The sequence below is a fragment of the Hyperoodon ampullatus genome, assembly GCF_949752795.1.
Source record: "Hyperoodon ampullatus genome assembly, chromosome: 7".
Lineage (NCBI taxonomy): Eukaryota > Metazoa > Chordata > Mammalia > Artiodactyla > Ziphiidae > Hyperoodon > Hyperoodon ampullatus.
Window position 1 is genome coordinate 109,992,342 of NC_136920.1, and position 25,214 is coordinate 110,017,555.

General features: G+C 34.8%; 1 protein-coding gene across 2 annotated transcripts in view; it reads right to left on the reverse strand.

The window, feature by feature from the left end:
- Nucleotides 1-24,896, reverse strand: part of DYNC2H1 (dynein cytoplasmic 2 heavy chain 1) — a gene marked incomplete at both ends in the record, with an annotated part of 362,190 nt that extends 337,294 nt beyond the window's left edge. For both annotated transcript variants that reach the window (XM_079708170.1, XM_079708169.1), the window contains 11 exons: nucleotides 5,544-5,719; nucleotides 6,747-6,871; nucleotides 7,208-7,319; nucleotides 7,437-7,550; nucleotides 7,656-7,790; nucleotides 10,152-10,384; nucleotides 11,140-11,284; nucleotides 12,281-12,399; nucleotides 19,279-19,414; nucleotides 19,847-20,017; nucleotides 24,702-24,896. In XM_079708170.1, coding sequence (XP_079564296.1) covers nucleotides 5,544-5,719; nucleotides 6,747-6,871; nucleotides 7,208-7,319; nucleotides 7,437-7,550; nucleotides 7,656-7,790; nucleotides 10,152-10,384; nucleotides 11,140-11,284; nucleotides 12,281-12,399; nucleotides 19,279-19,414; nucleotides 19,847-20,017; nucleotides 24,702-24,896 — 1,661 coding nt within the window. The remainder of the gene's footprint in view (nucleotides 1-5,543; nucleotides 5,720-6,746; nucleotides 6,872-7,207; nucleotides 7,320-7,436; nucleotides 7,551-7,655; nucleotides 7,791-10,151; nucleotides 10,385-11,139; nucleotides 11,285-12,280; nucleotides 12,400-19,278; nucleotides 19,415-19,846; nucleotides 20,018-24,701) is intronic.
- Between the last annotated feature and the right edge of the window lie 318 nt (nucleotides 24,897-25,214).

Sequence of the window (25,214 nt, forward strand, 5' to 3'; positions counted from 1 at the left end):
GGGGATGGAAAAAGGTATTCGATGTAAATGGAAATCAAAAGAAAGCTGGAGTAGCAATTCTTATATCAGACAAAATAGACTTTAAAATAAAGACTATTAGAAGAGACAAAGAAGGACACTATATAATGATAAAGGGATCGATTCAAGAAGAAGATATAACAATTGTAAATATTTATGCACCCAACATAGGAGCACCTCAATACATAAGGCAAATACTAACAGCCGTAAAACGGGAAATTGACAGTAACACAATCATAGTAGGAGACTTTAACACCCCACTTTCACCAATGGACAGATCATCCAAAATGAAAATAAATAAGGAAACACAAGCTTTAAATGATACATTAAACAAGATGGACTTAGTTGATATTTATAGGGCATTCCATCCAAAAACAACAGAATACACATTTTTCTCAAGTGCTCATGGAACATTCTCCAGGATAGATCATATCTTGGGTCACAAATCAAGCCTTGGTAAATTTAAGAAAATTGAAATTGTATCAAGTATCTTTTCCGACCACAATGCTATGAGACTAGACATCAATTACAGGAAAAGATCTGTAAAAAATACAAACACATGGAGGCTAAACCATACACTACTCAATAACGAAGTGATCACTGAAGAAATCAAAGAGGAAATTTAAAAATACCTAGAAACAAATGACAATGGAGACAAGATGACCCAAAACCTATGGGACGCAGCAAAAGCAGTTCTAAGGGGGAAGTTTATAGCAATACAATCCCACCTTAAGAAACAGGAAACATCTCGAATAAACAACGTGACCCTGCACCTAAAGCAATTAGAGAAAGAAGAACAAAAAAACCCCAAAGTTGGCAGAAAGAAAGAACTCATAAAGATCAGATCAGGGGCTTCCCTGGTGGCGCAGTGGTTGAGAATCAGCCTGCCAATGCAGAGGACACGGGTTCGAGCCCTGGTCTGGGAATATCCCACATGCCGCGGAGCAGCTAGCCCCGTGAGCCACAATTACTGAGCCTGCGCGTCTGGAGCCTATGCTCCGCAACAAGAGAGGCCACGATAGTGAGAGGCCCGGGCACCGCGATGAAGAGTGGCCCCCACTTGCCGCAACTAGAGAAAGCCCTCTCACAGAAAGGAAGGGCCAACACAGCCATTAAAAAAAAAAAAAAAAAAAAAAGATCAGATCAGAAATAAATGAAAAAGAAATGAAGGAAACGATAGCAAAGATCAACCAAACTAAAAGCTGGTTCTTTGAGAAGATAAACAAAATTGACAAATCATTAGCCAGACTCATCAAGAAAAGAAGGGAGAAGACTCAAATCAATAGAATTAGAAATGAAAAAGGAGAAGTAACAACTGACACTGCAGAAATACAAAAGATCATGAGAGATTACTATAAGCAACTCTATGCCAATAAAATGGACAACCTGGAAGAAATGGACAAATTCTTAGAAATGCACAACCTGCCAAGACTGAATCAGGAAGAAATAGAAAATATGAATAGACCAATCACAAGCACTGAAATTGAAACTGTGATTAAAAATCTTCCAACAAACAAAAGCCCAGGACCAGATGGCTTCACAGGCGAATTCTATCAAACATTTAGAGAACAGCTAACACCCATGCTTCTCAAACTCTTCCAAACAATATCAGAGCAAAGAACACTCCCAAACTCATTCTACGAGGCCACCATCACCTTGATACCAAAACCAGGCAAGGATGTCACAAAGAAAGAAAACTACAGGCCAATATCACTGATGAACATAGATGCAAAAATCCTCAACAAAATACTAGCAAACAGAATCCAACAGCACATTAAAAGGATCATACACCATGATCAAGTGGGGTTTATTCCAGGAATGCAAGGATTCTTCAATATACGCAAATCAATCAACGTGATACACCATATTAACAAGTTGAAGGAGAAAAACCATATGATCATCTCAATAAATGCAGAGAAAGCTTTCGACAAAATTCAACACCCATTTATGATAAAAACCCTGCAGAAAGTAGGCATAGAGGGAACTTTCCTCAACATAATAAAGGCCATATATGACAAACCCACAGCCAACATTGTCCTCAATGGTGAAAAACTGAAACCATTTCCACTAAGATCAGGAACAAGACAAGGCTGCCCACTCTCACCACTCTTATTCAACATAGTTTTGGAAGTTTTAGCCACAGCAATCAGAGAAGAAAAGGAAATAATGGGAATCCAAATTGGAAAAGAAGAAGTAAAGCTGTCACTGTTTGCAGATGACATGATACTATACATAGAGAATCCTAAAGATGCTACCAGAAAACTACTAGATCTAATCAATGAATTTGGTAAAGTAGCAGGATACAAAATTAATGCACAGAAATCTCTGGCATTCCTGTACACTAATGATGAAAAATCTGAAAATGAAATCAAGAAAACACTCCCATTTACCATTGCAACAAAAAGAATAAAATATCTAGGAATAAACCTACCTAAGGAGACAAAAGACCTGTATGCAGAAAATTATAAGACACTGATGGAAGAAATTAAAGATGATACAAATAGATGGAGAGATATACCATGCTCCTGGATTGGAAGAATCAATATTGTGAAAACGACTCTACTACCCAAAGCAATCTACAGATTCAATGCAATCCCTATCAAACTACCACTGGCATTTTTCACAGAACTAGAACAAAAAATTTCAAAATTTGTTTGGAAAAACAAAAGACCCCGAATAGCCAAAGCAATCTTGAGAACGAAAAATGGAGCTGGAGGAATCAGGCTGCCTGACTTCAGACTATACTACAAAGCTACAGTAATCAAGACAGTGTGGTACTGGCATAAAAACAGAAAGATAGATCAATGGAACAGGATAGAAAGCCCAGAGATAAACCTACGCACATATGGTCAACTTATCTTTGATAAAGGAGGCAGGAATGTACAGTGGAGAAAGGACAGCCTCTTCAATAAGTGGTGCTGGGAAAACTGGACAGGGACATGTAAAAGTATGAGATTAGATCATTCCCTAACACCATACACAAAAATAAGCTCAAAATGGATTAAAGCCCTAAATGTAAGGCCAGAAACTATCAAACTCTTAGAGGAAAACATAGGCAGAACACTCTATGACATAAATCACAGCAAGATCCTTTTGGACCCACCTCCTAGAGAGATGGAAATAAAAACAAAGATAAACAAATGGGACCTAATGAAACTTCAAAGCTTTTGCACAGCAAAGAAAACCATAAACAAGACCAAAAGAGAACCCTCAGAATGGGAGAAAATATTTGCAAATGAAGCAACTGACAAAGGATTAATCTCCAAAATTTATAAACAGCTCATGCAGCTCAATAGCAAAAAAACAAACAACCCAATCCAAAAATGGGCAGAAGACTTAAATAGGCATTTCTCCAAAGAAGATATACAGACTGCCAACAAACACATGAACGAATGCTCCACATCATTAATCATTAGAGAAATGCAAATCAAAACTACAATGAGATATCATCTCACACCAGTCAGAATGGCCATCATCAAGAAATCTAGAAACAATAAATGCTGGAGAGGGTGTGGAGAAAAGGGAACACTCTTGCACTGCTGGTGGGAATGTGAATTGGTACAGCCACTATGGAGAACAGTATGGAGGTTCCTTAAAAAACTACAAATAGAACTACCATATGACCCAGCAATCCCACTACTAGGCATATATCCTGAGAAAACCATAATTCAAAAAGAGACATGTACCAAAATGTTCATTGCAGCTCTATTCACAATAGCCCGGAGCTGGAAACAACCTAAGTGTCCATCATCGGATGAATGGATAAAGAAGATGTGGCACATATATACAATGGAATATTACTCAGCCATAAAGAGAAACGAAACTGAGCTATGTGTAATGAGGTGGATAGACCTAGAGTCTGTCATACAGAGTGAAGTAAGTCAGAAAGAGAAAGACAAATACCTTATACTAACACATATATATGGAATTAAAAAAAAAAAAAAGTCATGAAGAACCTAGGGGTAAAACGGGAATAAAGACACAGACCTACTTGAGAATGGACTTGAGGATATGGGGAGGGGGAATTGTAAGCTGTGACAAAGCGAAAGAGAGGCATGGACATGTATACACTACTAAACGTGAGGTAGATAGATAGTGGGAAGCAGCCGCAGAGCACGGGGAGATCAGCTCGGTGCTTTGTGACCGCCTGGAGGGGTGGGATGGGGAGGGTGGGAGGGAGGGAGATGCATGAGGGAAGGGATGTGGGAACGGATGTATATGTATGACTGATTCACTTTGTTATAAAGCAGAAACTAATAAAAAAAAAAAAGCAGATACTTTAAAATGTCTTAAAATAATAATTTAGCCCAAACTGTCCTATAAGAACATAAAGCCTATCAGAAAATTGTAACAGTGACACTTTTTGCCTTTATTTGAAACCAATATTCAAAATTAGTTTCTACATACCAGCATATCCTGATATATGTTCCAAAACACTCTTGATTCTATGTGACAATGATGGGTTTTACCCAAGAAAAAGTGAGAGTCAGAAGTTTCAACACCAAATGAGAAAAAAATAGGTTGAATAAAGTTAAACAGCTTTTTTTACTGCAGATCTCAGTCCTTTTAGTACTCTGTCTTACACAGTGGATCTCCACCAGAGCCTAGTGATAAACGTGCAAATTCTCCAAAATTAATTGACTAAATAACTCTTTACTTTTTTGGGGGGGTGGGGGGGATCATCTTTAATATTTTAGGTTCAGGGTAGAAAGGGAAAGAGTTAAGTGACATAAAGTTATAATCATTATGCCTTATCACCTTTGGTTCTTTCATTCTTCTTCCAAAACCAAAATGCAAGATAAAAGAAAAAAATTATTCATTCAGTTTAGGAAGCTACCACTTTTGGCCTAATTATTCACTGCAGCAGTACAGAGAAAACAAACAGAATTTCATATTATGGTCAAAGTTAACTTTTAAAAAGTAACAAGTTTCTAAAAACTAAAACATGGCAAGTTTCTAAAACTACAGACAATAATATAATGGAGAAAGTTGACCTGAACAAATAAACAATGGTTTTTCTAGGCCATCCATTTTAAATACCCATTGGAATAATTAGGTTAACCTATTAAATTACATTCAGTATAGCTTAATAAATATTTACCAAATCTTTATTATGTTGGACAACATGAAGAAATATTCTTCCTCTCAAGGAGCTTAAAAATAATGAAATTTTAGTTTACAATATGTATGGGGGGTATATAATATTAACGTAAAAAGCTAGGAAAACATATGTATACCAGTAACAAAAAACCATGGGAGCATGAAAGCCTAATTCCAAAATAAGAATCTGCAGTTCTGAGGAATAGATATGAGAAGCAAAAGGAAGGCAGTCCACATTTCCAACCTTAATGACTTAAAAGTTGATCATCAAAACCTAAACAAACAAAAAAAATTCTAAAAGCAGCAGCAAGTTTGGAGAAAGGAGAGACGAGTAGAGATGATTAATTACATCTTGTCATTTGGATTAATAACACAAGAAAAAAGATTCTTGTGTAGATTTCACTGTTTAGTATACTTATACTTACCACAAACCGGATTTGGAATCAGACAAGCCAGATTGAATATCCCTGGACCAATCATCAAATTGTTCCTGTTCATATAGTTTAAACTGGTCTAAGAGATCTTCAGCACTTCGATGGAAAGATCGAAATCCTGACAAGTCAGATAAAAGAGCCTCTGCAATCTTGATAGTATCATCTGCCTTAAAAAGCCAAATTACAAGAAGATTTATTATATAAATTCTAACAAAATTAGCATAAAATCAACTCTCTTCTCTGTTCTGTGATTCAGAAATTATTTTCCCATTCATCTGTAAACAGTAAAGTAGAAGATTTGCCAATGAATTTAAGAATATCAACCCCTACTTTGCTTCTGAATTATACAACCTCAGAATAGCAAAACACAGAAGATAACAGATACAAGCATAATTTGAAGGGTACAATAAGGGAAATTCAGGTGAAACTCCAAGAATTCTGCAATACTCCTAAATATGTTATGCAATAATTTGAGCCCTTTATTAAATGCTGTGGTTAACAGCTCAAACAATAATTAGGCCAATTTGGATGCCAATTAAAGAAGAGAAATAACTTTCCTCCACAAGTATACAAAGAAGACTGTCACAACTTGGAAAGCTGACTAACAAAGTTAGGCAGAATATTACAGAAAAAACATCAAAATATAAACTTGAATAAACAGAACTCTCAAATATGCTAGCCTTTATAACACTCTATATTTGCTTGCTCTTAATCATACATTAAAAGCAATTAATATTTATTACATGAGTCGAATGCAAGATATTGTACCACATACTAATTAGTAAGCACATAACATTCTTAGATCAACTTTGATAATATTAAAATAATAGTCCTTTAATTCTATAAATTGCTGCCACAACCTTAGGCAACACCATAATTACCTTTCACCATTCCTTTAACTTCCTTTCAACGTAGGATGATTTATTTACATAAACACACTTGCAGATAGACTTTGTATGTACCAAAATTCTACAAAGATACACTTCAAATAATTAAAAAATCCTTTGAAAATTATATATTTTTCATATTTTTCACTTTTTCAGAGTTCTACATTTCCACATGAAAATTAGATGAAAATGCCAAGGAAAACAGAGAATGTTTTCTTAATGTTTTCACTACAGTTCTAGAGTGCCTTCTACATTAATTTAGCACATTTTACAATTAGTATTCTTCAATATTTATTAAAACTAATACCTTCAGTTCCAACTGACGAACCCAAACTATATTATTGACAACTTCTGAAAGGTTTTTGCCAGAAAGTGGTCCAGATGCATCACCAGGAATTCCACGGCATCGGTTTTCAAAATCTAATTGAAAGTCTATAAAATTTAAATCAAATAAATGATTACACACATTCAGCAAAGATTTCCTAAATACCTTCCATGTACCAAACACTATGTCAAATATTGTGAATAGAAAAATAGTAACAGTTGGTCCTTTACCCTCAGGGACCTCACCACACATCAAGTGAGAGAAAGAAAATAACCAGTTAATTCAAGAAATCTGTCATTTATTACAGAAATAGTAAATTAACCTTCAACATACAGATGTCATAAAATATAATATCTTAATCCTAAACGGTATACAACAAAGGAAAAAGCAATCTACAAAAATATTTTTTCAAGCAAACACTATAATATCTGATAAACTTTTACCTTTAACTGAGTCCATAAGTCTTGCCAATAAAGTTTCTCTTTCTAGCATCAATTCTTTGCTTATGGTTGGACGCTTCACCAACTCTTTATATTTCAGAAATGCTTGAAGAAGCTAATATGAAACAAATATGTATATGTTCATCCCAAGTGAATCAACTAGGTAAAAACATGAGTATCTCCTCAAATACCTTAAGGGAAATATTAAAAGTTAAATATTTCAATATTTTACCTGCTGTGGACTATCCTGAATTTCTGAAATATAATTTTTTAATTTTCCTGCTATTTTTTGTTCCACAGGTGCAATAATTTTTTCATACTGAGACACTGCAGCTTTCCATAAAGGCTAAACAAATTAACAATATTGTTAGACTTTAATATTTTTAAAATCGACCTTTAAAAAGAACAACACAAACAGGAAATTACATAGACAAACACATATATATTCAACCTCAGTATATGGATTATATTGCACAGGATTCAGGCCAGTAAAAGGTTCAAATACTCGAGCCAAGCATATGATTTTCTCATCACTGGCAGGTGAAAAATAGAGAAGTTTCTCATGAATTGTTCTAAGAGCCAAGACCTAAAACATAAAATATTAAAACAACAAATTTATTTAAATCAATACATCAGCACAAATAGTCTAAAATCTAAAGATATTGGGCAAGAATTTCTTTAACCTAGATTCTCTGAAATGAACAATAAACCTGAACTGTAATCTTGGTAATTGCTACTCATCAATAATCAAAGTGATACTCAAAGACATACTGTATCATCACACTACTATCAATCAGTGTGCTCAAATCTAGTTAACATATATAAAATCTAAATATTTTTAAACCATGTTTAAAGCTCATTTAGGTAAAGTTTTAGAGTCTCTCCTCCTTACTGTAGTAAAAACTTCTGATTTCCGTTATTCTGCCTTAAATTGCACTTCTAAAAATGAAACAACATGTTAACAATTCCATTATGTATAATCTATGAACAGCTGGAAAATAATTTATTTCATTCTGTATTTAAAATTTCTACCAACCATCAAAAGGTAATCAAAAAGGCTAAGTAAAAATGCTATAATCTTCCATTTGAGTTGAAAATATCAGAACAAACTCATGATTTATTTTTCTCTTGATAAAAACAAAAGTACCAATTTAACAATGCTGTCTACTGAGACAGCCTAAAAGCATTGATAATAACATTTAACGCTTCCTCAACCAGATTGTTGTTGCTAAATACCATTTTCCACTAATAAGAACAAGGATCTTTGGAGAAATGACTAATTCCAGGTATGAAACAGAAAATGTAGATGGGTCAGTACATTTTGAGGGGCCAGAATGTAAGGAAGTTATCAAAGAAATACTGGATTCATGTCAAAAATTACACAGAGCCAATGTAAAGGGGTACTCACTGTCCAAAGATGGGACAATTTGAATATAGTAATAATAACTATGATAAAAACTACAATGGGTTGAAACTCATAAAATATAAAAAATCATAGGTTCATAATGATACTATTAAAAAAGCATTTCATTGATTGCCTATGGAACTTACTGATACTAACTTATTGTTCATTGTACTAAAAATGATAAATAAAAACTAATTGTCTATACTACCATTCCTATACAAACTATATTTCAGGGTCACTAAAAAACTGATGAAGACAAGTTCTTCCAACATCACTAATAAATGCAGAAAGAACAATAGAATTAGAAAATCATCATTTTCCAACTCCTCATGATAAATCATTCAGAAAAAGCTGATGAAAAGCATTACAACAGATGGATCAGGCTAATCATACATGAACCCACAGATCAAACTTAACTCATGAAAGTGGGAAAACCAGACATTACCTGCCTCCTCTAATGTATAAGAACTATATAGTACTGCCTATGAAGCAACCTGGTTCAAGTAAACCAACATTTAGTAACTAAAACAAATTCTGAGACAATCAGGAAACTTGAATATTGATTAGATACATAATGATATTAAGAAATTATTGTCATTTTGTTGGGGGTGATATTGGTATTATGATTATGTTTTAAGGGTAAAAGTATAAGATTTCTTGGATTGGCTTTAAAAATACTCCAGCAAAAAAAAAAAAAAAAAAAAAAAAACGGAAAGCAGAGACAAAGATGGAACAGGAACTGAACATTGTCAGTGGCTGCTGAAACTGGGTGATGGATACACTGACATCCACTGTACTATGTTACTTTTGTGTATGTTTGAAATTTCTCATAATGAAAAGGTTTAAAAATACAACAACAAGAATTCCCTGTTGGTCCAGTGGTTAGGACTCAGAGCTTTCACTGCCTGGGCCTAGGTTCAGTCCCTAGTCTGGGAACTAAGATACCCCAAACTGCACAGCATGGTCAAAAAAAAAAAAATTACAACAACAAAAAATCCCCAAGAACAATGGTTCCCTTAAGCCCAAAGGAAAAAAGTCACTTTGCAATCTTCACATATTCTCATTTTGCCTGTCCCTTCAAGCTAAACATCTAAGTTCTATACTGAAACTCATAACTTGTATAAATTAAGCAGCTGTTTCAAATATTTCTACTGAGTACTCCCTAAAAAGCTGTCTCCGCTTGTAAAAATCTCTCAATAGCCAAGAGAAAGTCTGAGAGCTTCCATACCTAGACAAGACAAGTGGGTTGACTGTCTTTTTACAACAAAGAACAAAATAAAAGTTCACAACTTACAAACTGAATAGCCACAAACCAAAAAAAAAAGAAAGGAAGTGGAAAACAGCACTTAGTACCCACTAGGCACCTGGTACTGTACCACACAACTTCATAAGTCATCTCATATGAACTTTACCTCTCATTCTCTCCCAAAAGTTTAAACAAGTTCTATCAGATGTGTAGTTCTTATTAATTATAAAACACATTCTCAAACAAGTGAGGACCTACTTCACACTTAAAACAAAGATCCAAATAATCAAATATACCTCGTCAAGGCGTTTGCCAAGTTTGTCAAGTGTTTCAGGAAAATATTTTTCATTTTTCCACGGATGAGGTACATAGCGCTGCCACACCTGACCTGTTAGATGACTACAGGCAATAACCCACTGTTCACAAATTGAAATCCCGGCTTTCATATTTTCCTTCACAAGATAATAAGGATCTTCCCATAGGTTCAAAGTTCCTAACTTTTTTTGAACAAATCTTCCAAAGGAGCCACCTAATAACATGTAAAACAAACTTTGTAATGAACATATCTTTTTATCAAATAATTATGAAACATATGCTTTTTACAAAATTAAAATAATACACAAATTAGCAAACCAAGGATCTATGAAATACCACATCTACAGCTTTAGATGGGCACTGTTAATAACAAATATTTTTTTAAAACACACATGCACACACATATTTGTATTTCTGCATCTTTCAATATATCACGCATATCTTTGAAGTATAGAAATATATACACATTTTTTAAAGGCTGCAGAGCCTACGGTATGGACATAGCATTACATAACCAATTCTCAATTGCTACTTGTTTCTACTCTCATTTTACAAACAATCCTGTAATAAATATCCTTTTACATATACATTTATGTACTTGTCTAACATTTTCTTAGGATAACAATGAGAAAGGTATATTCTGGGTCAAAAAGTATACGTATTTTTAATGTCAACAGATAACCCAATGTATATTAAACTTTCCAGTTCATTACAAAATAAAGTCTAAATTAATACATAGATAGGGATGAACAATCTATATTAATTTAGTTATATTATATTCAAAAGAATCTGACACTATGATTTAAATTAACCAACTATGTACAAATATCTACTTAAATAATCCTATATGATTTGCTCTAAGAGTTATGTTAAGCAACAATTACTGTATTAAGGAGCATTTTAGGAAAAAACAGAAAACAAAATAAGTCAGGCTTCCAAAATTGCAAAAGTTTACTTCTTTACTAGTACCTATAATATCTAAGAGATGTAACATTCGTGACTCAGGATAATGATCATGTTCTGTCTGTTTCCACACATCATCTACAACATCCCGAGTTGTCTCCACCAAGTCAACCACTTCCAGTAAGGACAGACCATCCAAGTTATAAAACTCCTAAAACCAAAATGCATTCATTTTTAAACATAACCATATTTGAATATAGTCAAAATGTTCTCAGACTTTTTCAAATGCTACATCTCTAATATCTGCCATATTATTTTCTCCTCTTCATCTATCAGATGATATATTACTTCTTTAAGCAAATACCCTATAAGTTCCTTCACAAACATAAATTTCATGAAAGCCAGAAGGAAAAATAAGAATTGCATAAACTCTATAAATTTATTTTTACCCTTGGCCTAATTTCCTTTAAATTCAGGACATTTCTTTTATTTACCTAATAGAAGTGGCCTTAACACCATATGTACACTACCCATTTCACCTCATATATCTTTACTGATTCATTTCCTGGGTTGCACAATGCTACCAATAATACAAACATAGTACATGGTATATCACTGCTAGGAAAAAAGTTTTAAACCATTTCAAGCACTTCATTCAAATGATATTAATGAAATAATATTGGGAATGAATAAAAAATTACTAGATATTTATTTTGAAAATATTTATTTTGAAAAGAATAGATTTTGTAAAAAACACTCAAAATGGTCACTTATTTAACCTCTCCATAGATACACCAAGGAAGAATCAATCTAATAAGTATCAAACTAAGACTTTCTATATTTCAGATTCCTCCAAAATGCTAATTTGAATAAAGTAAACAATTTTTCCAAAGAACATATTACCTCCATAGGATAAACCTCTGTTAGTATTAGATTTCTGTTTTTTTCCTATCTACCTGCAGGAAAGTAATTATGTTTTTGAGAAAAATATTTTCTAGAGATTAGAATTTAATTTTTTTAAAAGCTTGGACTTCTAAGATACACTCAGTTTAAATACATATCTTAAGTAAGTCCTGCTACATCTGAAGAATATATTTTGTCCAGAACCATCAAGTAATGATTTTAAAACAGAGATATATCTAGTAAAAATTGAATGCTAAGGTACTTCTATCAAAACCTGATATATAACTATGTATGAATCACGTACTTTTGCAATTGTTTCAAATAATTCTTTAAAATAACTGGCTCTTTCTTTACCAATCTGTTTACTTCCACGATGAGCTTGTTCTATCCAAAACTGGAACTCATCACTTGGTGTAAGAATACCTGAAAACAGAGAAGGAAAAATGAAAAATATCAACTGTTATCATGCTGATCATTTTGAAATGTAAAGAAATACTGAAACACTATATTGTGCACCAGGAACTAACATAGTTTTGTAAGTCAATTATACTTCAAAATCTCACAAACAAATAAACTCATACAAAAAGAGATCAGATTGCTGGTTAACAGAGGTGGGGGTGGGGAGAGGGGGAATTGGATGAAGGTGCTCAAAAGGAACAAACTACTAGTTATAAGATAAATGAGTACTAAAGATATAGTGTACAACATGATAAATATAATTAATACTGCTTTATGTTATATATGAAAGTTCTTAAGAGAATAAATGCTGAGATTTCTCCTAAGAAAAATTTTTGTTTCTATTTCTTTAATTTTGTATCTATATGACATAATAGATGTTCACTAAACTTACTGTGAATATCATTTCATGATGTATATAAGTCAAATCATTATACTGTACACTTTAAACTTACTGCTGTATGTCAATTATATCAATAAAACTAGAAGAAAGAAAGGAAGGAAGGAAGGAAGGAAGGAAGGAAGGAAGGAAGGAAGGAAAAGAAAAGAATATAATCATTTGAAAATGAAAAGCCAGCAAGTCACTGGTTTCATCTGCTGATTTTGCACATTTCTGTATTCTTAAGGATGCACAGAAAATATTTTTTACAATTTCTATGAACAAAAACAAACTACAAAAACAACCCCAAAACAATTAACAAAATGGCAATCAGTACACACTTATCAATAATTACTTTAAATTGGCTGAATGGATACAAAAACAAAACCCATATATATGCTGCCTGCTAGAGACCTGCCTCATATCTAAAGCCACACTCAGACTGAAAGGGGATGGGAAAACGTATTCCATGCAAATGGAAATCAAAAAGCAACACTTATGTCAGATAAAAAAAGACTTTAAAGACTATCACACATGATTTTGTGGTACAAACTTTCTGTATGGCTTTTCTTATAGTCCAATTAATTACTAAAAAGCGTCCCTACAAGGATAAATAAAAACACTGCAAAAGGAATACTTGATGTCTTTTAACTTTTTATTTTTTAAAAATATTAAAACACTGATTTTAACTCTTATTTATGTGGAAAATTATCTCTATAAGAAAATCTGAGTTGGCGTAAAGAAAATTTGCCTAATCACAGTCAAAAAAAAAAAAGACTTTCACAAATGATAAAGAAGGACATTACATACTGATCAAGGGATCAATCTAAGAAAATATAACACGATGTAAGTATATATCCACCCAACATAAGAGCACCTAATACATAAAGCAAATATTAATAGACATAAAGGGAGAAACTGACAGTAATAAATTCATAGTAGGGAACTTTAACATCCCACTTACATCAATGGACAGATCATCCAGACAGAAAATCAATAAGGAAACAATGGCCTTAAACAACACATTAGACGAAATAAACTTAATATATAGAGAGAGGACATTCCATCCACAAGCAGCAGAATATACATTTATTTCAAATGCACATGGTACATTTTCCAGGACAGATCACATGCTAGGCCACAAAAATAATATGCAGCAAATTTAAAGAAAACTGAAATCATATCAAGCATCTTTTCTGACCACAATGCTCTGAGACTGGAAATCAACTAGAAGGAAAAAACTGCAAAAAACCACAAATATGTAGAGACTAAATAACATGCTACAAACAATCAATGGATCACAGAGGAAAAATCAAAAAATACCTGAAGAAAAATGAAAATAAAAACACAACAATCTAAAATCTACGTGATGCAGCAAAAGCAGTTCTAAGAGGCAAGTTTATAGCAATACAAGCCTACTTCATGAAATAAGAAAAATCTCAAATAAACAACTTAAACTTACACCTAAAGGAACTAGAAAAAAGAAGAACAAGCAAAACCAAAAGTTAGCAGAAAGAAAAAAATCATAAAGATCAGAGCAGAAATAAATGAAACAGAGACTAAAGAAAAAAAAATAGAAAAGATCAATGAAACTAAGAGCTGGTTCTTTGAAAAAGTAAACGTCACTGACAAACTTTGCCACACTCTTCAAGAAAAAAGCAGAGAGGGCCCAAATCAATAAAATCAGAAATGGAAAAAGAAGATACAGCTGACACCACAGATATAGAAAGGATCATAAGATATTATTAAGAACAATTATACACCGATAAAATGAACACCCTAGAAGAAAAGGACAAATCCCTAGAAATGTACAGTTTCCCAAGACTGAACAAGGAAGAAATAAAAAATATGAGTAGACCAATTACCAGTAATGAAATTGAATCATTTCATTACTGGTAATTGTAAAAAATAACTCCAAAAAACAAAAGTCCAGAACTAGATGGCTTCACATCACATGGTTTGGTGAATCCTACCAAATATGTAGAGAAGGGTTAACACATATCATACTCAAATTATTCCCAAAAACTGCAGAGGAAGATATGCTTCCATACTCATTTTCCAAAGGCAGTGTCTCCCTGAAATCAGAACCAGAAAAAGATATCACAAAAAAAAAAAGAAAAAGAAAATTATAGGCCAATATCACTGATGAATATAGATGCAAAATTCCTCAACAAAATATTAGCAAGCCAAATTCAACAATACATTAAAAGGTTCATATAACACAATCAAGTGGGTTTTATCCCAGGGATGCAAGGATGATTCAAATCCAAAAATCAATCAATGTGATATACCACATTAACAGATTGAAGAATAAAAATCATATGACCATCTCAATAGATACAGAAAAAATTTGACAAAAGTCAGCATCCATTTATGATTAAAAACTCTCAACAACAAAGTGGATATAGAGGGAACATACCTCAACATAATAACATATATCATAAGCCCACAGCTAACATCATACTCAACAGTGAAAAGCTGAAAGCAGCTTCTCTAACATCAGGAACAAGACAAGGATGGCCACTCTCACCACTTTTATTCAACACAGTATTAGAGGTCCTAGCCACAGCAATCAGACAAGAAAAAAAATAAAAGGAATCCAAATTGGAAAGGAAGAAGCAAAACTGTCACTGTTTGCAGGTGACATGATACTATACATAGAAAATCCTCAAGATGCCACAAAAATACTACTAGAGCTCATCAATGAATTTGGTAAAATTTCAGGATACAAAATTAATACACAGAAATCTGTTGTATTTCTATACACTAACAATAAACTATCAGAAAGAGAAATTAAAAAAACAATCCCATTTATAATCACATCAAAAAGAATAAAATACCTAGGAATAAAACTACCTGATGAGGTAAAAAGCCTGTATGCAGAAAAGTTTAAGACACTGATGAAAAAATTGAAGACAACACAAACAAATGGAAAGATATACCACGTTCATGGATTGGAAGAATTAATAATGTTATAATGAGCATACTACCCAAGGCAATTCAATTCAGTGCAATCCCTAACAAAATACCAATGGCATTTTTCACAGAATTAGGAAAAATTATCCTAAAGTTTGTCTGGAAACATTAAGAAAAAAACCCAAATAACCAAAACAATCTTGAGAAAGAAGAACAAAGCTGGAGTTATCATGCTCCCTGATTTCAAACTATACTGCACAGCTACAGTCATCAAAACAGTATGGTACTAGCACAAATACAGATACATAGATCAATGGAAAGAACAGTGACCCCAGAAATGAACTCACACTTATGGCAATTAATCTATGACAAAGGAAGCAAGAATATACAAAGGGGAAAAGACAGCCTTTTCAGTAAATGGTGTTGGAAAAGCTGGACCTACATGCAAAAGAATTAAACTGGACTTTTCTCTCCCATCATACACAAAATTAAGTTCAAAATGTATTAAAGACTTAAATGTAAGACCTGAAACCATACTTCTAGAAGAAAACATAGGGAGTACACTCTTTGTCACTGGTCTTAGTAATATTTTCTTGGATCTGGCTTCTCAGGCAAGGGAAACATAAGCAAAAATAAACAGATGGGACTACATAAAATTAAAAAGCTTTTGCACAGCTAAGGAAACTGTCAACAAAATGAAAAGGCCACCTACTGAATGGGAGAAGATATTTGCAAACAATATATCAGATAAGGAGTTAATATCCATAATATATAAAGAATTCATACAACTCTGTATCAAAAAAAAACAACCCAATTAAAAAATAGGCAGAGGATCTGAATAAACATTTCTCCAAAGGACACATACAGATGGCCAACAGGCACATGGAAAATGCTCAACATCACTAATCATCAGCAAAATGCAAATCAAAACCACAATGAGATACCACCTCACACTGTCAATGACTATTATCAAAAAGGTAACAAATAACAAGTGTTGGTGAGGATGTGCAACCATCATGCACTGTTGGTGGGAAGGTAAAGTAGAGCAGGCACTATGGAAAACAGTATGCAGATTACTCAAAAAATTAAAAACAGAACTACCATATGATCCAGCAATTACACTTCTGGGCATTTATCTTAAAAAAACAAAAACACTAATTAAAAAAGATATACGCTCTCCTATGTTCATAGCAGCGTTATTTACAGTAGCCAAGATATGGAAGCAACCTAAGTGCCCATCAACAGATGAATGGATAAAGAAGATGTGGGGTATAAATATATATATATGTATATGTGTGTATGTGTGTGTGTGTGTGTGTGTGTGTGTGTGTGTGTGTATAGTGGAATATTACTTAGCCGTAAAAAGGAATGAAATCTTGCCATTTGTGACAACATGGATGGACCTAGATGACATTATGCTAAGTTAGATAAGTTAGGCAGAAAAAGACAAATGCTGTATGATCTCACTTATATGTGGAATCTAAGAAACAAAACAAATGAACAAATAAAACAGAAGTAGAGTTATAGAGATGTGGCACCACCAGGAGCCAAACCCAGCTTGTGGTTGGAGTGAGGCACAAGCTGTAGGGCCACCATGTGCTCACCAGTGCCCACCCACCATGCCCGGCTTCAACTACAAGTTCCTGAAGAAGTCCAAGCAACAGCTGCTGTGCCCGCTGTGCAGGAGAAATATTAAAAAAAAAAAAAAAAAAGCAGAATTACAGATATAGAGAACAAACAGGTGGTTACCAGAGGGAAGGGGGGTGGGGGAGGAAAGAAATGGGTGAGGGAGATTAAGATTTATTTTGTAACTGCCAGTTACAAAATAAAGGAGTCACTGGTATGAAATGTATACTGTGGGGAATATAGTCAAGAACTATGCAATATCTTTCTATGGTGACACACTGTAACTAGACTCATCATGGTGATCATTTGAAATGTACAGAAATACCAAATCACTATGTTGTGTAACAGGAACTAACATACTGTTGTAAGTCAATTATACATCAAAAACAAACAAACAAACAAACAAAAATAAATCAGACTTGTAGTTACCAGTGGTGGGGGATGGGAGGAAGGGGAATTGGATGAGGTGGTCAAAAGGTCCAACTTCCAAAAGATAAATAAGTAGTACGGATGTAACATACAACATGATAAATATAATTAGCACTGCTGTATGTTATATATGAAAGTTAAGAGAGTAAATCCTAAGAGTTCTCATCACAAGAAAAGAAGACTTTTTTTCTATTCTTTTAATTTTGTATCCATATGAGGTGATGGCTGTTCACTAAACTTATTGTGATAATCACTGCTTGATGTATTTAAGTCAAATCTCTATGCTACACACCTTAAACTTATACAGTGCTGTATGTCAATTATATCTCAATAAAACTGGAGGAAAAAATAAGCAAATTAAAATAGTTTTATTTTTCCCAATGAAATGGGCAACCTCTAGTTGCTTAATCCCATGCTGGAAGTAAATTCACTATTCTTTGTGGTTGTATGAGATTCAAAAAGCATCTATTTTACTATTCAAAGTATAAAACTACAACTAATATTTTAAACTAATGATTTGTGTATGTCATGCATTTCGTCTTAATTGTTCTTATGAAATAATTTATCTATAGCCACAAAATTACAATTAGCTTCAGGAAAAAAATACATTTTAAAATAAAAGTCATTGGCTTATTATCTTTGCAAATATACAATTAGCATCAATCCTCATTATTCACAGATTCTGGATTTATGAAGTCACCTACTTGTTAACATTTATATGTATCCAAAGTCAATACAATACTCTCAATGTTTTTGTGGTCATTTGCAGACATGCACAGAGCTGTGAAAAATTTGAGTTGCCCAACGCATATATTCCCAGCTAAGGATGAACAAAGCAACACTGCTTTCTTATTTTCTATCACCTACTGTAAACAAATGTCTTTTTTGTAGTCTATGTAGTGCCATGTTTTTCACATTTTTGTGCTTTTTTTGGTGATTTTGCTGTTTAAGATGGCCCCCAAGCATGGTTCTGAAGTGCTGTCTAGTGTTCCTAGCACAAGAACACTGTGAAGTCCCTTACAGAGAAAATACTTGTGTTAGATAAGCTTCATTCAGGCAACAGTTACAGTGCTGTTGCCCCTAAGCTCAATGACAATTCATCAACAATATATATTAAATAACACACCTAAACCAAACACACCTAAAACAAGGTTATGTATTGAGCAGTTGCTGAAAATCTTATGACCAGAGGCTCATGGGACCCTAGGAGCAATGCTTCAGTATTCGCTAATTGAGTGTTCACAGTGACTTTATAGAACAGAACTACTGCAAATAATGAGAATCAACTATACTTTCTATTTCCATGAACTGCACATTATTAAAGATCACATTTTCCTCTTCTCCAAATCCATATGTAAATCTATTCATTTAAAAGCAGCTCAAGCTCAGAGAAGATCCAAAGTGTGGAAAGAAATCTTTGAAGAAGTATATTAATTTACTTATGTATTAATAAGGCAATTGTTTTGATTTTCTTTGATAAAACTATGGGTAAATACCTCGTGTGTCATCTTCTTTAAATTTCAGTTTTAATAAGTTAGTATCTGATCTTCGTAGAACTATACCCAAGCCTGCTTCTAGTTCACTCAAAAGATTCTGAAGTTTGGGATCAAGGTTTCTGCTCCATTCCTGATCCTAAATAAAAACAGACAAGAGCATACAATGATCAAAATCTTGCCAATCAAACTGGTTTCCTAAAGCACTGTCAAAAGAACTAAGTCCAAATATATCTGTTTCACTCAAAGCCTGACACTACCTCCATCTCATAAGGGAGGGAAAAAAGTCCTTTCAACAGTTAAAACTTTATAAAGATCATTTACTATAGCAATTTAAGAGCTGATGTAGATTGCATTTTATATCTTTCTCCCATTTCTCTATTGTCAATAAAGCCTACATTAAATTTTTTTAAATTACAAAGAAAAAATATTTTAACTTAAAAACTAAAATACTAATGATATTATGAGTAAATAAAATAATAAATATTTATGTTTGTGTGTATGAAAGCATTTACCCAAATACTTAGGCTAAAAACAACAACAACCATACAAGCTACTTTAATTTACTCACCTTTAACAACATTGGCGCAAATACTTGCCGTACTGCTTGGTAAAGGGAATTTATAGGTGATTCTAACATAGATGAAACAAGAATGTTTTTATGTAGATTCTGATCAGTAATTACTTCAGGTCGCAGCTTGAAAAACACCAGCACTTTATCTTTTGTGTCAGCAAAATCAATCTAAAATGATAAACAAATGATTTTTAATGTTATTTTCATAAAGTTAATACTTGAAATTTTATATATTTCCCTAAAATATTGTATTACTGTAATTTTACCCCTTGGAAAAAGTATACTTTAGAAATAATTATAGTATATTACAACCAATCCTTAAAAAAACCTGGGTTTTAAAAATGTATCCCTGCTTATATGTGATAGTATCATAAAGCTACTTTGGTAAATGGTTTATAAACAAAAAGCACTATATGAATATTGTTAACATCCACTCCAGACAGATTCAGTAATACTACAGATCAAAGCTGTGTGCCCCAGGTACACACTGGTGAGTAGTATACTTCTTCACTCCAGAAACTCTATAACAAGGATGTTAATTACCCTCTTACATGAAACTAAGTTCAATATAAACTCAGAACTACCAAAATAAACTTAGGTTGTCCATATCCTAAAATCATCTTTATCTGAACAAACATTTTTTCCTTAAAGTATTTGAGATCAAACTTTTTTACTAAATTGTCATATAACTAGATTATCACCTCACACTGGTCAGAATGGCTATCATCAAAAAATCTACAAACAGGGCTTCCCTGGTGGCGCAGTGGTTGAGAGTCCGCCTGCCGATACAGGGGTCATGGGTTTATGCCCCGGTCCAGGAAGATCCCACATGCCGCGGAGCAGCTGGGCCCGTGAGCCACAGCCGCTGAGCCTGCACATCCGGAGTCTGTGCTCCACAACGGGAGAGGCCACAACAGTGAGAGGCCTGCGTACCACAAAAAAAAAAAAAAAATCTACAAACAATAAATGCTAGAGAGGGTGTGGAGAAAAGGGAACCCTCTGGCACTGTTGGTGGGAATGTAAATTGATACAGCCACTAAGGAGAACAGTATGGAGGTTCCTTAAAAAACTAAAAATAGAACTACCATGTGACCCAGCAATCTCACTACTGGGCATATACCCTGAGAAAACCGTAATTCAAAAGGACACATGTACCCCAATGTTCATTGCAGCACTATTTACAACAGCCAGGACAAGGAAACAACCTAAATGTCCAAGAACAGATGAATGGATAAAGAAGATGTGGTACATATATACAATGGAATATTACTCAGCCATAAAAAGGAATGAAATTGGATCATTTGTAGAGATGTGGATGGACATAGAGTCTGTCACACAGAGTGAAGTAAGCCAGAAAGAGAAAAACAAATATCGTATTTTAACACATATATGTGGAATCTAAAAAAATGGTACAGACGAACCTATTTGCAGGACAGGAAAAGAGATGTAGACTTAGAGAACAGACATGTGGACACGGGGTGGAGGGGGAGGGTGGGACAAACTGGGAGATTAGGGTTGACATATATATACACTACCATGTGTAAAATAGATAGCTAGTGGGAACATGCTATAAAGCACAGGAAGCTCAGCTTGGTGCTCTTTGACACCTAGATGGGTGGGATGGGGGGAGGATGGAAGGGAGGTCCAAGAGGGAGGGGATATAGGTATACATATAGCTGATTCACTTCCTTGCACAGCAGAAACTAACACAACATTGTAAAGCAACTATACTCCAATAAAAAAAAAGGTGAGTGAGCTTTTGTGCTACTTTTCTTTTAACCTAATCATTGTATTTTTTTAGCCACTAGGAAGGAACTGGCATTTACTCAGTATTGCTGCTTTTCTCAAACTGTCATTTGCACGGATTAGAATTCTACTGCTAGCGTGATCATTTTATTCCAATTACAAGCGAGAATAACAAGCTGCAGATAAGTAGATTTGAAAAATTCATTCCTTAGTAATTAAATAGGCCATACCCTTAAACTTCCCTCCTCCCACCTCTCTGAAGAAAGAATATTCAGAAAATACATATTTTAACATCATACTTTGAAAACAGTATCTATAGTCACTGGCCAAGGCACCCTGGGGCATCAATCAGGACAATGAGCTTTGCCCTAGTCAAAGTCAGAGTTAAAGCAAAGGATAAGTTGGCTACAGCTGCTAATCATTCCCTGAGTAAAGAAAAACTAAGAATGAGCACTCCTAGCCACATCTCCTCCAAGTTTCCCTATCATTGGCAACTGCTATTTCCTCTTAACTGACTATAATTTGATAATTATTAAGGTGTAAAGTTGGTTCTTTTTTGAGGTTGCAAAATACCTCCATCACCTACTGGGATCGATCAGGGATCAGCATACCACAACTTTCTGCCTGTTTTGTCCAGCCCACAAGCTAAAAATTATTTCCACATTTTCTGAAAAAAACGAAATAATAATAATATTTCATGATATGAAATTCAAGTATCAGTGTCCATAAATAAAGTGGAATGCAGCCACACTCATTCATTCACATATTGTCTATGGCTGCTTTCTCATGGCAATGGCAGAGCTGGAGCTGTGACAGAGACCTTACGACCTGCAAAGCCCAAAATATTTATTGTCTGGCCCATTATAGAAAAAATTTGCCAACCTCTATTCTACAGCATAAACCAGATCATATCTCTCTCTTGCTTAAGATTACCAACAACTTCCTATTTCAACCTAAATAGTGTACAAGGTCCTAAATGATCAGCCCATACTGTAACTTTCACATTCTTTGGTTATTCATTAAACTTCAGCAATGACTCTGCATTTTTTTTTTTTTTCCAGCTCCTTAAAACCAAGATAAAGGCTTCCCTGGTGGCGCAGTGGTTGAGAGTCCGCCTGCCGATGCAGGAGACACGGGTTCGTGCCCCAGTCCGGGAAGATCCCACATGCAGCGGAGCGGCTGGGCCCGTGAGCCACGGCCGCTGAGCCTGCACGTCCGGAGCCTGTGCTCCACAATGGGAGAGGCCACAACAGTGAGAGGCCTGCGTACAGCAAGCAAACAAACAAAGAAACAAACAAACAAAAAAAACAAGATAAGACCCAGCTTAAGGCCTTGATACTTATCATTTCTTTTCCTTAGAAAACTCTTCCTCTAAATCTGCCTACAAGTCATCATTTAAATCTCACTTCAAAGGGCACTGATTCAGACAGGTATTCTCCCCCTCTCTGTTTTAATGCACTTCCCCTCCCCATGCCCATCACTACTTTAACATTACTCTATTTTTATTAACAGCACTTATCAATACTCAAAATTATGTTACATTATATACCTGTGTGCATGTGTTTAGCCCACTTTTATCCATTTCAATGTTACTCCTTGGAGACAAACCCTGACATGTTCATGACTTTATCCCCAGCACCCAGGACAATGCCAGACCCATAGTAGGTACTCAGTAATTGTTAATTTCTTCAATCATGCTGACTCTTAGATATCTAAAGTACAACTTAAGATATAACAAAACATTTTCAAATATGACTAAAAATATGTAGTGTGATGTATGAAGTTAGAGTTTCCATTTTCTTTTTTTGTTTGTTTTGTTTTGATTTGGTTTGGTTTTTGGCCACACGGCTTGTGGGATCTTAATTTCCCATTACACTCTATCTAAACTTTCGGTGGCATTTACAACTGTGTGCCCTGATTTTATAACTTGTTGAGTATATGTCATCCTAGGCCACTGGAGTGAGGCTCTAGAAGACAGACACAGGGGGTCCTGTTCTGAATTATATTAACCTATTAGAGAAGTGGAGTAGTTAATGCTTAGGGTGTAACCTTTGTGCCTTACTTTCCTCAGCCACAAAATGGAAATAAAAACAGTTTCTATCTTATAGTGTTGTTGTGACTATTAAATAAGCCAAAACACACAAAGTACTTAGAACAGTACCTGACAGAGAGTAAAGGGAAAATAAACGTTAGCTATGATTATCTATGCTTTTTACATCTTTGTAAACTCACCAAACCTAGCAAAGTGCCTTGCATATATTGAGTTCAAAATACGTTGATTGAATAGAATTGAGTCAAATCCAAGACTAAAAATTCATAATAGGGTGAATCACACAATCATCCTACAAAAATGCATTCAGTGCTTGCTGTGCGTCAAATACTCTGTTAGACTTAGCGACACCCGTGAACACAAGAGGAGGTTTAATATATGACTATCACTTGTTAATTTTCCTCCATTTCCTGAGCAGGGGCTCAGTGTGAGGTAGGGGTAATGTGTGAGGCAATTTTTTTTTCTATGTATTACTCTGAATGTGTGTATGTGTGTGTATCTCCTGGTTGCAAATGCAACCATTTCTTAAACAATCCTGCCAGTGGAGGCAGCAGTAAATAAAAATGAATAAATCAATACATCATATGTGGAACAACAAAAAGAATTTAAACTTTCTGCCTTATCATTTCTTAAAAGATTTGAATTCCTAACTATTCTTTCCCTAGAGTAAATTTAAACTCGTATATAATCCAAAAAAGATACACTAGAATTTGCCTCAAAGAACCTCAAAAGGGCGGAGAAAGAAAAAATGTTTAAATAAATAAGGTAAATATTTTATTTTTAGTTATAACCTATCTGTAGTATAGAAAAAAAAAAAAACTAGAAAGACTAGAATTGTTCTCTTCAGGTGCGTGGACAGGGAACCTCCTTTGGGCAGGTGGGATGCAAGCTTGGAAAATACACGCTGAAGCACGAGGCCAGCGCAGCTCATCAAGCGGGGACAGCACTGGGCCCTCTAGGATGATCCAACCAGGAAGGCAGAAAGGGACCCGACATCTTTCTGGCTGAGCCCGGGGACGTAAAGGGAGGTCAGGGCAGGGGTGCAGGGAAGCATACCACATTGGAAAAGGAAATTCCGACGTCGGATCGCTGCACTCTGAGGAGCATCTGGTTCCCGTCGTCCAAGAAGTTGTTGATTTCAGGACTGTTGCACAGCAGCGGCTGGTCCCAGGATTCCGACACCAGTCCAAAGTAATTCTGAGTAGTAGTGAAGATGAAAAGCTTCCGAACGTCCCCGGTTCCGCCCGCCATGATTCTAGAGTAGGGGAAAGGGGAGGAAGGGCGGCAAAGAGGGAAGGAGGAAAAAAAACAGTCGGGACAAAAGTAAAGAGAAAATGAGAACTCGGCTCAAATCCGGAGCTCGCCTGCGGGCCTGCGGAGCTCCGCGGTTGCCACAGGCAGTCGCTATGGCGACGGAGCACTGCGGCGGCGCGCGGTGGGCGTTTCCATCTCGGGCACGCGCACGCAAAGTTCTCGGAGAGGATGGATCATCTAGGAGCTCCTTAGCTGCTCGCCGCGGTCCTCGATTGCAAAGGATTCAGGCAAGTTTGTGTCAGGTCGCAAAATCTG